Source organism: Eschrichtius robustus, chromosome 6 (assembly GCF_028021215.1).
Source record: "Eschrichtius robustus isolate mEscRob2 chromosome 6, mEscRob2.pri, whole genome shotgun sequence".
In the NCBI taxonomy this organism is placed as follows: domain Eukaryota; kingdom Metazoa; phylum Chordata; class Mammalia; order Artiodactyla; family Eschrichtiidae; genus Eschrichtius; species Eschrichtius robustus.
The window spans coordinates 2,032,102-2,044,814 of NC_090829.1; the positions used below are offsets into that span (position 1 = coordinate 2,032,102).

Here is a 12,713-nt window from a genome sequence, read left to right on the forward strand (position 1 = left end):
AACTTAAAACTTTATCCTGTTTTTCACCAGTATGCTTTTGTGAGATATTATGTTACATTTATCCTTTATAATTAGTAACTTAGCATGATTTTAAGGTTTTTCTTTAACATGAAAGTTGAATAATTCAGTTATAGCCTTACTGTCAGTAATCTAATTTTAAGGACATGGTTAAGATAAATGATATAATAAAAATATAATTTATATTTGGTTATACCATGAAGTTGACTGTATCTTATATGAAAATATTACCACATAACTATACTGTTGAAGTTCTTGGTTTTTCTTTTTCTTCCTTTCTTTTTTTATTTGTTTTTCATTTGCATCATTTCTATAACAGATAAATTCTTGAGACTCTGTATGGTAAGATGTACAGGACACTTACAAGTTGCAACTTAGGCAGACATTTAAAAGGAAATTTTGGCTGCCAGGATTTCTTTTCTTCCATATTTAGGAAATTATCAGTTAAAAATGGTATCATTTATTATGTTTTAGGAGAGCTAGTAAGGAGTAATAGATGTTGAATTTTTGATATCTTTAAGCTTTTTTAAAAATCAGAACTGAAAGACTCTGAAAACTAAGGAAGAAGGCCTTTTCTTAAATACATTCATGGTGAACATGGTTACGATATTTGGTTCTTTTATCTTAATTGTTTTGACCACATTGATCCAACAATGTGGACTTAAAAAAAAAAGATTAGATAGAACCCCATCATAACAAAGTGATCAAGAAGTGAGCTATAAAACAGCTCTGTAGACCAAATAATGACTCTTGGTGGCAGGCTTTACTTGAAGTTTATTACAGATTTGGGACAAAGTAATTCTATGTAACTAGTGCCTTTATTGCCCTCTTTCTAACTCCCTTTTCATTCAGCAGACATTTTTGTGTGAGTATAAGAGTGTCATAGAATTATAACTAAATTTATTTGGTTCTTAATGGCAATCAGATAACAGTTTCTTTTTTCTTATTTATCTCTAAGTCATTTTAACTGCTTCTGCTGGAAAGTTCTTTTATTTCATATAAAATATGTATATAAAACAAAAATTCATAGTCGACTATTCCAAGGAAAAAAGGGTGAAGGTAGTATATTTTTCACCTCTCCTTTCCTATTTTACTTTTGTTTATAAATTATTGATGAGACTCTTGAATCTTTCTCCTGCTTTTAATTAAAATATATATTTTATACACACACATACTTAAAATTGGCAACAGACAACCATTTTGGGACATGTTGCTGATCCTTATATTTTATTTGTTAATTTTAACAATAACATTTTGACTTTTGTGAATATTCTCCCATAAAATCATTCCTTATGTTTTTCCTTTACTACATATATTACAGAATTCATGCTACTTTTATTAAAATCAATTTTATTTCAGTGATGCAATTTTTGCTTAAGTTAGATTTCTAAATTAAGAAGTCATTTTAAAGCAGAATTCAGATGGGGAAAAGTGCTGTTAGGCTGTTTATTTTATTGACCCATTTTTCTCTGCTGTCCATTTTTTATATTCTTTGGGTTTCATTCTTTTTAACATTTTTGTATAGCAGATTTTATTTTTCTTTGTGCATGTGTGTACATGAACTCTTTGTGTAAAAGAGAGGTTACATTTTGATAGTTAATGGGTTAAGTGTAGAGGATACACAGCACAGTTTAGCTCTTATTCCTCTTTTGATAATACTCTGTGACGTGGGAATAAAATTTAAGTAAACAGCCACGGTTGTAAAACAAAAAAAAACAAACAACAAAAAAGTAGGAATGGATTAGCAAGGGATGCCATGCAGAATTTGGACAGCAATTCTAGAAAGAAAATTTGAAGCAACTTCTTACAGGGGAGCTTAAAACCCATTAAATAGTATAACATAATGATTAGTTGTTATTGAAACAACTTATTTGTTGGCATCTATTTGATTAAAATCAAATAACCGTGGAAAGCACATTAATCAGAGTTCTGTTTCTCTAGCTTAAGTATTCTTATTTATTCAGGGTTGAAACTCTTAAAGCTGTAGCTTTCAAAAAATAATACACACTCATACTGAAATATATGTACATATATGTATACATTTTTAAAAAATCGCCTTCTGTATACTATTTTGTATCTTTCAATTTTTATTTGACGTACTGTGGGCAGCCTTCTTTATTAACTTATGTAGATCTACTTAATTCTTTTTAATGTTCCTAAGTATTTTATTATGTCAGTATGTCATCATTGTTTAACGTCTTTCCAGCTAATGAATATTGGATGTGTAGATTGTTTTCCAGGTTTCTCGTTAGCTTTAATTATTTCAAAACTTTATTTATAGCTTATTCAAGGACATCATTCTTTTTCTTAATACTTCTGTGAAGATTATTGATGGAGCAAAGAATATAGTTATAGAATTCTGAATCATTGTTTAGAGATTATAGAAATAAGTACCAGATCCAGGAAGTGAAATAGATTGAAATTTTGTAATAGGTGACTTTGATAGAAAATTTCAGTTTCATACTCATACTGGCTTATAGAATGTACTTGATATCAAGCCTCATTTTTTGAAACTGTGATGAAGATAACGCATTTACAAAGTGCCTTATTTTAATTATAGTACCACATATACTAAGTAGGATGAAGAAATTTTAAGGGTTTTCTCATGAGTTTGTTGACTTTTTGTGTCATTCTGAGATGTTTAGTATCTGTAATTTTCCATGCATTGTCTTTCTTCATTTCCTTCAGAATTCTTCTCTATAGTTTTAAACTCCATGAAGTGTCTTGTAAAAAAAAAAAAAAAAAAAAGGTGCTTAATAAGTTACAGGTTTTAAGCCCAAGCTAGGAACTATTTGGAAGTCTAAAAAAGTAATGCAATACACGGCCCTTGTTTCTAAGGCCCACTATTTTGACATCTGCATTTAGGACACACAAGGTAAAGTACAGTAGCTAATTTGAAACCATTACATACTTAAATATTCAGCTGTGTATTCTGTAGAGAGTGTTTACCCACAAGTGAGCTAACCTAATTATGTCCTGAGGTCCCCCTTAAATACTTTAGATTTTTTTGCAAGTTTCAATATAAGGAGGGTTGGGAAACATCGTTTTAGGCTGGGTAAAAGGCTTGTGGGAGAACTGAAGTCGTAAATTGATCCTTGAAGTTCAGGTAAAATTTGGCTAGACAAAGAGGGAAAAGGTAGTATAGGCAAGGGAAAGACCAATAAACAAAGAAATGGAAGAATTGGGAATGAACGTGGACAAGTAATAAAACTGACCTGCAGGAAAATAGCATGCATGTTGCAGAATAGTGGTAGTTCAGTTTGACTCTAAGTAAGGATATGGATAATGGGCCTGGAACATGCAATAGAAGACACTTAAACTACTGATGTGTTCTGGAGCAAACAGTAGTGTGAGGAGAGCTGTGGTATCAGAATATAGTTAAGGGGAGTGGCTAGCTCTGTTTTTTAGCAGTGTTGCAGTAACAGTATTTAAGGTGATGCTAATTTAGACTCCTATACTGGCATTTGGAATGAAGGAAGGTCAGATACTGCTGAAATGAATCTAATAGAACAAATTAATGTCTTGATGACTAAACGACTTAGAGAATGATCAGGAGATATGAATAAAAATGATATCAAAATTTGAGTCTCCGCGATTCGGAGAGTTGAACCTGTATTGTAGAGCGAGAGAAAGAAGATGATGTGTTAAGTTATTTTTTAGTTTCTTTTTCTTAAACTTTTAAAAATTAATTTCCTCTTGGATCTTTGATTTTCATTTTGGCTTTTATAACATTTTTTTTTTTTAGTTGTAATAACTACTTCTAGTAACTCTAGAGAGATTAAGCTATGTGTGTGAGTGAAACAGTGTGTCTAAGAATAATTGTGAATCAGATTGGCAAATGGTAGCTTTTTAAGGTAATTCTCAGTGAAGCTGTGTTTCTTTGCACATTTGGCTAAGTGGGTAAAGGCATCGTATACTACCCTGAAACAATAGGGTAGGCAAAATTTTCCATCAGGGCCATGGCCTACGTCAAGTTGCTGTTAACTGTAGGAACCTCTACTCCATACCATTTAGGACTAAAATAGATGGTTTTGTGATTGAAAAACCTAAAAGACCTAAAATAGGTAATACTTAACATATTTTAAAACCATTAAAGTTAGTTTATAACAATGACTGCCACAATACAAACAACCCTGTAACATTTAGGCGGAGAATGGAGTACATTTCAGGCTGTTTTTCCTTTTCTGTCTGCCCTGCTCAGCAGTCAGGTAGGAAATAAAAATGGCCCTGGACACTGGCCCTGCAGAGCCCGGGTTCACAGGTAGTTGACTGGCAGGGTGAAGCAGGAAGATCATGGCTAATATGTGTGAAAAGAAAATGAAATTGATAGCTGGCTTCTTATAAAAGCTTCACTGCTTTTACTACTGAGAAGAGTTTCTTTTCCTGAGAAATTTTGCAGTATTACCTGCAGATCTTAGTGATCCTAATTTGAGTTATGACTCATGTGCGTCCTCAGCAAGTATTTTCTTGGAAGACGAGTGAGTGTCTCCCAATTGGTAATGGCTGGCAAACTCAGGTTTATTCTGGGTTACATTACTTTTGATGTAAATTAATTGATATAGCTTACAACTATTTTAAGCTCTAAACTCTGCTTATTTATTTACAGTGAATCTAACATTATAAGCATCTGGAATAATGGGAAAGGCATTCCGGTAGTAGAACACAAAGTAGAGAAAGTTTATGTTCCTGCATTAATTTTTGGACAGCTTTTAACATCCAGTAACTATGACGATGATGAGAAAAAAGTAACAGGTAAAGTCTGATTTAGGCTGATCAGAATTTTTATTGAAAAATATTGCCCTCTCTTACTCTTTCTATATAAAATATTACAGAAAAGGAAATCTGTATAGTTTTATTATGAGAAAATCCTTTTCAGAATTAATATATAAAAAACTATCATGTTTAATTGTTTTCTTGGTTATAGTCTGATAGAGACTTAACTCTCGTAGTACGCTGACTTCTGCTAGAACTCCTGGAGCTCTAACCTGGCTAACGGTTTGGGTTTTGAATTAGAGTCCTGATGAAAATAAGACGTGTATGATTCCTGTTTATGTGAATTTGTTTTTACATAAGCACCATGTCTTTTGGTATCAATTAAATTGCTTTTAAACTGATTTCCTTAAGAGGGTCAAGATTGAAAGTCTAGACTCTATGAATAGAGTTGGAAGTGCTTTGACCAAAACCAGATGTTTTTCTACTTATTTACATTTCCTAAGTAGATTGATACTTTTTTTTCCGAAAACCAAGGCTCTAGGAAGTTATATAGATTAAAATTTTGTAATAGAGAAGTAACTTTGATAGAAAGCTCAGATTTCATACATAGACTTACTGAATCATAGGAGATACAAAGCTTAATGTTTTTGAAGTTGTGATGAAGATAATGAATCTACAAAATGCATATTTTAATTTTACTATATGTGCTAAATCTTAATTGTATTTTTCTTTAAATGAAAAATCTAAATATACTTTGCATTATCATCAATTGATTATTTCAATAAGTGGAAACTGTTTTGCAACAGACCTGCTGTATGGTAGGTGAGTTAACAAAGTTTCTTTAAAATCATTTTCATTAAACCTTTCACATTTAATTGTTTTTTACAGGTGGTCGCAATGGTTATGGTGCAAAACTTTGTAATATTTTCAGTACAAAGTTTACAGTAGAAACTGCTTGCAAAGAATACAAACATAGTTTTAAGCAGGTATGATAGAAATGTGCCTAATTCTTTTTTTTTTTTTTTTTAATAATCGTGTTTGTTGCTTTGCCAAGATAATAGACCTTAGGTAAATTGCAATGATACCTATATAACTTTTTTTAAAGCATTAAGCAAGTAATCAGAGTAAAAAGACTTCAGAATGCCTGGGATATTTTACATAAACCTATCTTTCTCCTATTCCTTTAAAACAAACGCTTTACTTAACAGACTTTTCCTTTAACCTATTTAAGCAATAGGGAAAATGTCCTGACCCTCATAGGCAGATTGAAATACATCCGCTTAGCATGTTTGAAAAATTCCTTGTTGATTCATCAAATTTACATTTCAAAATTTCATATTTCACTTTTGTAGACCTTTGAAAATAGTTTGAAATTTTATGTAAGCTAAAATAGTTTTGTCAGGAAAAGCATCATACCTTTTTATTTTTGTAAAATTCTATATGGTCATGTTGAAGAATTTGAAAGATGTTTAACTAACAATGTATAATGTTGTGCAGTTTATTTTGCTTATTTTCAGCATGAAGTTATAATAGTAGTATTTAAAATTTTTTCATTTATAATATCAGTTTGAAGAATTTGGTTTGTTGTGAAGCTGGAAAACGGATATAGTTGTGGTAAATGAGTGTTATCTCATTAGCTGAGTCTTTATGTATTATCAAATATAGAAGCATAGAAACATTTGAATATTTTTTCTTTTAAAGACATGGATGAATAATATGATGAAGACTGCTGAAGCCAAAATTAAACATTTTGATGGTGAAGATTACACATGCATAACATTCCAACCAGATCTGTCCAAGTTTAAGATGGAGAAACTTGACAAGGACATTGTGGCTCTCATGACCAGAAGAGCTTACGATTTGGCTGGTTCATGCAAAGGAGTCAAGGTTATGTTTAATGGAAAGAAATTGCCTGTAAGTGTCTTCTAAAATAGTTAATGCTTTGTTAATTCGTAGACAGCTTATAGTTAGATCTTGCTTTTTAAATCTAATCTGTTAATCTCTTTTAACCAGTGTGTTTAGGTGATTCACATTTAAAGTGATTATTGATACATTTGGATTAAAATTTACCATCTTGCTATTTATCCATTGTATTTGTTGTTTGTTTCGTATTTCCCTGTATCCTGCCTTCTCTGGTTTTAATTGAGCTTTTTTATTTTATGATTCCATTTTATCTCCTCTATTTACTTATTATTATACCTGTTTTTAAAACGTTTTTAGTGGTTGCCCTAGGGTTTATAATACACATTTGTAAATGATTTGAGTCCACCTTCAAATAATTTATCACTTCATGTGTAGTGAAAGGACTTTAGTTTTTCATGGAAAGGCATTCTATTTTAAATACAGAAGTGTGTACACGTCAATCCCAAACTCCCTAACTATCCCTCCCTCCACCTTTCCCCTGCCAGTAACCACAAGTTCGTTCTCTAAGTCTGTGAGTCTGTTTCTGTTTTGTAAATATGTTCGTTTGTAGCATCTTTTTAGATTCCACATATAAGTGATATCATATATTTGTCTTTCTCTGTCTGACTTCACTTTTATGATAATCTCTAGGGCCATCCACGTTGCTGCAAATGGCAGTATTTCATTATTCCTTATGGCTGAGTAGTATTCTATTGTATACATGTACCACATCTTCTTTATCCATTCACCTGTCGATGGACTTGTTTCCATGTCTTGCTGTTGTGAATAGTGCTGCTGTGAACATAGGGGTGCGTGTATCCCATTTGTAGTGGAAGGACTTTATAACAGTACATCATACATTTCACTTTTACATGTGCTATAAACAGAAGAAGAAAGAGAATGAGGTGGAAGAAGTATTTGAAAAAATGATGGCAGAAATGTTTCCACAACGAGTGATGTTGTTGTTAATGCTTTAAGCAGTCAGTTATCTTTTAGAGCAATTAAAAATACAATAAAGAGTTATATTTTACCTTCATTTATTCCATTTCCAATGCTGTTAATTTCTTGGTGTGGATCTAAGTTTTTGATCTTAATCATATTCCTTCTGCCTGGAGATTTTCCTTTAATATTTATTTTCTGTCGAATAGGTCTGCTGGCAATAGATTCCCTCAGTTTATGTTTGTCTGAGAGAGTCCTTCTTTTCCTTCACTCCAAAGGATACAGAGTTTCACTGAATGTAGAATTATGGGTTGATAGTTTAATTTTTTCAATACTTCAAAAATGTCACTCTGTTGTCTTCTTGCTTGCATGGTTTCTACTGTAGTTCATATCCTTCTTCCTCTGTTGGTAAAGTGTTTGTTTTTCCTCTGGCTGCCTTGAAGATTTTCTATTCGTCTTTGGTTTTTGAGTATGCTATGCTTAGGTATATATATATATATATGGGTTTTTTTGTTGTTGGTTGTTTTTTTTGGTGGTGGTTTTTGGTTTTTTTGGTACTTACTCTGTTTGGTGTTTTCTGAGTTTCTTGGATCTATTGTTTGGTGTCTGTCACTAATTTTGGAAAATTTTTGGCTGTTATTTCTTCAAATATTTCTTACATGCTTTTCTTTCTTTTCCTTTTGGTGTTCCAATTATGCATATATTGTAGGGTCCCAAGCTCTTGGACGTTTTGCTCTGCTTTATTCACTCTGTTTTCTCTTTGTGTTTTACTTTGTTTAATTTCTATTGCTCTATTTTCAAGTTCATTGATCTCTTTCCTTTACTGTTTCAAGTCTTTTGCTGAGCCTGCCAAAGGCATTCTTCTTGTCTTCTACTGTGTTTGATTTCTAGGATTTCCAATTGATTCATTCTTAAAGCTTCTGTCTCTCTGCTGAAGTTGCATAGTCTGCCTTTTCCACTAGAGACTTTAACAGATTAGCCATAGTTATTTTAAATGTCTTATCTGATAGTTAAAACACCTGTGACACATCTAAGTCTGGTTCTGATGATTGCTTTGTCTTTTCAGACTTTTTTCTTGCCTTTTGGCATGCCTTGTAAGATTCTGCTGAAAATCAGCTATGTTGTATAGGGTAGTAGATATGGAGTACCTAGGCTCTAGTGTGAGGGTTTATGTTGATCTGGACAGGGACCGGGCCGTGTTTGCAGTCTGTTGTTGCTATGGACACCAGATACTTCAGATTGTTTTTTGTCCCTTCTCTTCGCTTTGGGCCTTCCCTTGGAGCTGCCCCTCAAGGAGGGTCTGTCTCGTGTAGCTCTCCCAGCTGAGAACCACTGTTGTTATCGGAGACCTGCTAGCCCGGTTGTAGGTTGTGGAGACCCCCACGTGTGACTAAGGCTCCGGCTTCAGAGCGCACAGTGAGCCCGTGTCTCAGGGGTCTGGCATTCACAAGAGTGTCTGCCCCTCCGCTGGAGGTGGGGATTGTCCCTTTGTCCTCTGTTCTCTTGCCCTAGTTGCAGCAGGTAACCGCCAGTGTTCTCATTCAGTATCCTTTAGGCTCCCTGCCCTACAGAATAAGTCTTTTAAAAATGTAAACTTAAATGAGATGGGGGTGAGGTGGGGTGGCCCGGGGCAGAATTACTTCACCCCAGCTGCAGTGATACTTCACCACGGCTTTCTGGCAGTGCCCTTCCCCCTGTGGATTAAGGGGGTTTTTGCTGTTGTTGTTGTTTGTTTTTCTTTTTGATAAGGGAGATGGGTCTGGGGGTCTGGGTGGGATTCCCAGTGGCTGCTCTTCTCCCCCAGCTGGCCCCATGGGGGGAACTTGTTCTATATTCTCTCTGATCTGCCCTGTGAAAACCTGCTCTACGTTTCCTGGGAAAGAGTAGGAACCCTTTGACCACAACCCTCAAGTTCTCACACACTCACACCAGTCCACACGTGTCCTATAGCAGTTCGTCAGAAGCTCTGGCTTAAGGCTCCTGTGGGCTTATATAACCAAGTAGCTTTGGTCCCAGGTAAGCAAAAGGCTTAGGTTCTGTGTCTCCCTACAGACTTAGGATGGCCAGCTGTCCTGTGATCTCAAGCTTTTGAAGATACATAAAAAATTTGTCACCTGACCAGCTGTTTTCTTGTAAGGGAGAAGAAAACTTCTCCTTCTTTGTCTTCTACATGTCAACTCAAACTGGAGGTCTACTTGGTCATTTTAAAAATTTAAACTTTTGAAAGATTTTATAATAATTTACCTGTCCAGCTGTCCCTTCATAACCTCTCTTTGTCAAGTACATACGGAAATGAATTCCTTTTTAAAGGGCAGAAATCAAGGAGTAGAATAAGATTGGGATCTGCAGATTGAGAGGTGTTGTGAATGAGCGGAAATGAGAGTGTGAGTACCTGTTGGCATTCACCTAGTTCAGCTGCCAGTAGGAGAGAAATTGTTTCTTGTTTTTGTTTTCCAAATTATTAGGTAAATGGATTTCGCAGTTATGTAGATCTTTATGTGAAAGACAAGTTGGATGAAACTGGAGTGGCCCTAAAAGTTATTCATGAACTTGCAAATGAAAGATGGGATGTTTGTCTCACACTGAGTGAAAAAGGATTCCAGCAAATCAGCTTTGTAAATAGCATTGCAACAACAAAAGTAAGTACACTAATTCTTTGTTTCCAAGTCAGTGGTAGAACAGTGCGTCATTAAAGACAATAAGATAAACAACAAAAACAACAACAAAAAACCCAAATCTGCTTTTGTGAAATCAAAATTGACTTATGAAAAGCTTATTTTCTATGAAACAGCTGTCTTACAGTTGAAACATCCATTGAGAAATAAGTTTATATGATTAGTGTTTATAATTGAATACATTTATATTTTATGACATTTAGAATGATAACAAATTCCTTATTCTGTGTTCTCTGAGTTTTGAGTGTAAAAGAACAAATAATAGGGCATGAGTCTGTTTTGGTGTCAGATTGTGAAATGCGCTATCTGCCATTCTGAGGAGTTTGAACCCTTTTCTGTAGGCTTTTAAATTTCCAAATCAAATGAAATTCTTCTCATCTATAAGCATTTATCCATTGACCATAGTAAAATATTAGGCACTACAAGTGTGTATTTTAGAATAAGCTAAAGCAGTGATCTGTCACTTTGTCACTCTTGTTCAAGTTTGAACTTATTTTTTTTATTGTTTTCTGTTTTTTTATAATCTAGCATCACTTTCTCTAGTCAACAGAAATCTGTATCAGATATGATTGCATTTTTTTATGTGTAACAGAAACCTAGTATACAGTGGCTTGTAAACATGTAAAGGTTTTATTCTTCCTCGTATGACTGGGGACTGGTGGTAGGCAGTGTTAGTCTGGTTCTGTGTCTCCAGAGTGTCATCAGGGACCTATGCTCTTCCTGGCTTTCTCTTCTGCCACCCTTAGCATTTGGCTTTCGTTCTCATGCTGCACCCTTCCAAGTTCTAGGGAGAGAGAATGAGTTTGGGCAAATGCACATGCCAACAAGAGCCTCTCCCCTTTGATCAAGAATGCAATAATTTTTCTGGAAGCCCCATCCAGTAGACCTCTGCTAGCATCTCTGGCTAGAACTGGGTCAAGTGGCTACCTCTAGCTGCAAGGGAGTCTAGATTGGTGGATATTTTTAATTGGGCATGTTGCCAGTTAAAAACAAACAAATTTGGGTTTGTCAGTAAGGTAGAAGGAGAGAATGGATATTGAATGGACAACTGTCACTGGCTGCCACGGTCCCTAAGTGTCAGTCTTGTGAGTGTCAACTGCCACCACCAGGCCAACTTCCATGTTTCTTTTTATTCGATTGCTTTCACTTTGTATGGAGTTTTATGGAGTTGCTAATTGGCTCTATGGCCAAAAAGACTTTATTTTTTAAATCCCAACTCTGGCATTCTGAGACTCATCTTATTTAACTCTTTGGAAAATAAGGTTAATAATATAGTCATACTGAATTCACAAAGTTGTGGTGAAGAGTCAATGCTCATTCTAGAAAAAAATGAATATGTAACTATTTTGCTACCTTAACTATAGAAGATTTTGGATTCTATTTTTTTTCCATCTTTAGGGTGGACGGCATGTGGATTATGTAGTAGACCAAGTTGTTGGTAAACTGATTGAAGTAGTTAAGAAAAAGAACAAAGCTGGTGTGTCAGTGAAACCATTTCAAGTAAGTGATGTTTTATATATTCTGTTGAATTATTAAATAATATCAGTTCTGATATTGACCTTTTTTGATATGTTTTCAACAGGTAAAAAACCATATATGGGTTTTTATTAACTGCCTTATCGAAAATCCAACTTTTGATTCTCAGACTAAGGAAAACATGACTTTGCAGCCCAAAAGTTTTGGATCCAAATGCCAACTGTCAGAAAAGTTTTTTAAAGCAGTGAGTAAAATCTGTATTATTTTTCAGTGTTTTTTGTTTTTTTTATTGAGAGTTGATTAAGTAGTTTTCTTGATTTATTTATCCTAATTATTCTAAATCATTCTAATCAGATTAATTTCTTATATTAATTGTGGGTACAGGCATACTTATACTAAAAACTAATATGCTTGATTCTGACAACTTCAAAGGGTAGATAGACACTGTTTCATAAAGCAGTCGATTATTTTGCCAAGCATTAAAGTGGGGACTCATGTAACTAATTGTGTTTTTAGCTTCGCATTGTCCTTTATAAAGACAGATTTGCCTCTAAAAAGTGTACAGGTCCTTATAGGACTCCTGATTTCATCTTTTCTACTTATTTCAAATTCATATACTGATTTTTACCTTTATGTAGTTTTTTTTTTTTAATTGTGGTAACATATACATAACATAAAATTTACCATATTCTACATATTTTAAAATTTCATTTTACTTTGTGCATATTTATTTAGGCTGCCTTAACTTTTCTGAAACAAGGTGAGAGTATAAATAAATAATAAATCTTCTATTTATAACTGAGCCTTGTGGCTGCTAATAACTTCTCATAGCCTCTTATGTATCAGCAAGATTTGCCTCAGTTCTCTTGTTCACCAGGACCATCAAACATATATTAAATGATCATATCTAAAGTGCCTTTAAATATGTTTGCCCTGGGAATGTAAAGATGAATAAATTACAGCCCCTCCTCTTTGGAAGTTTATAGTTTT

General features: G+C 34.0%; 1 protein-coding gene across 2 annotated transcripts in view; it reads left to right on the top strand.

Moving 5' to 3' along the window:
• The window catches only part of TOP2B (DNA topoisomerase II beta), a 68,621-nt gene that overhangs the window by 25,950 nt on the left and 29,958 nt on the right, over positions 1-12,713 (top strand). For both annotated transcript variants that reach the window (XM_068545821.1, XM_068545822.1), the window contains exons 5-10: positions 4,625-4,770; positions 5,620-5,717; positions 6,433-6,645; positions 10,038-10,211; positions 11,646-11,747; positions 11,830-11,967. In XM_068545821.1, coding sequence (XP_068401922.1) covers positions 4,625-4,770; positions 5,620-5,717; positions 6,433-6,645; positions 10,038-10,211; positions 11,646-11,747; positions 11,830-11,967 — 871 coding nt within the window. The remainder of the gene's footprint in view (positions 1-4,624; positions 4,771-5,619; positions 5,718-6,432; positions 6,646-10,037; positions 10,212-11,645; positions 11,748-11,829; positions 11,968-12,713) is intronic.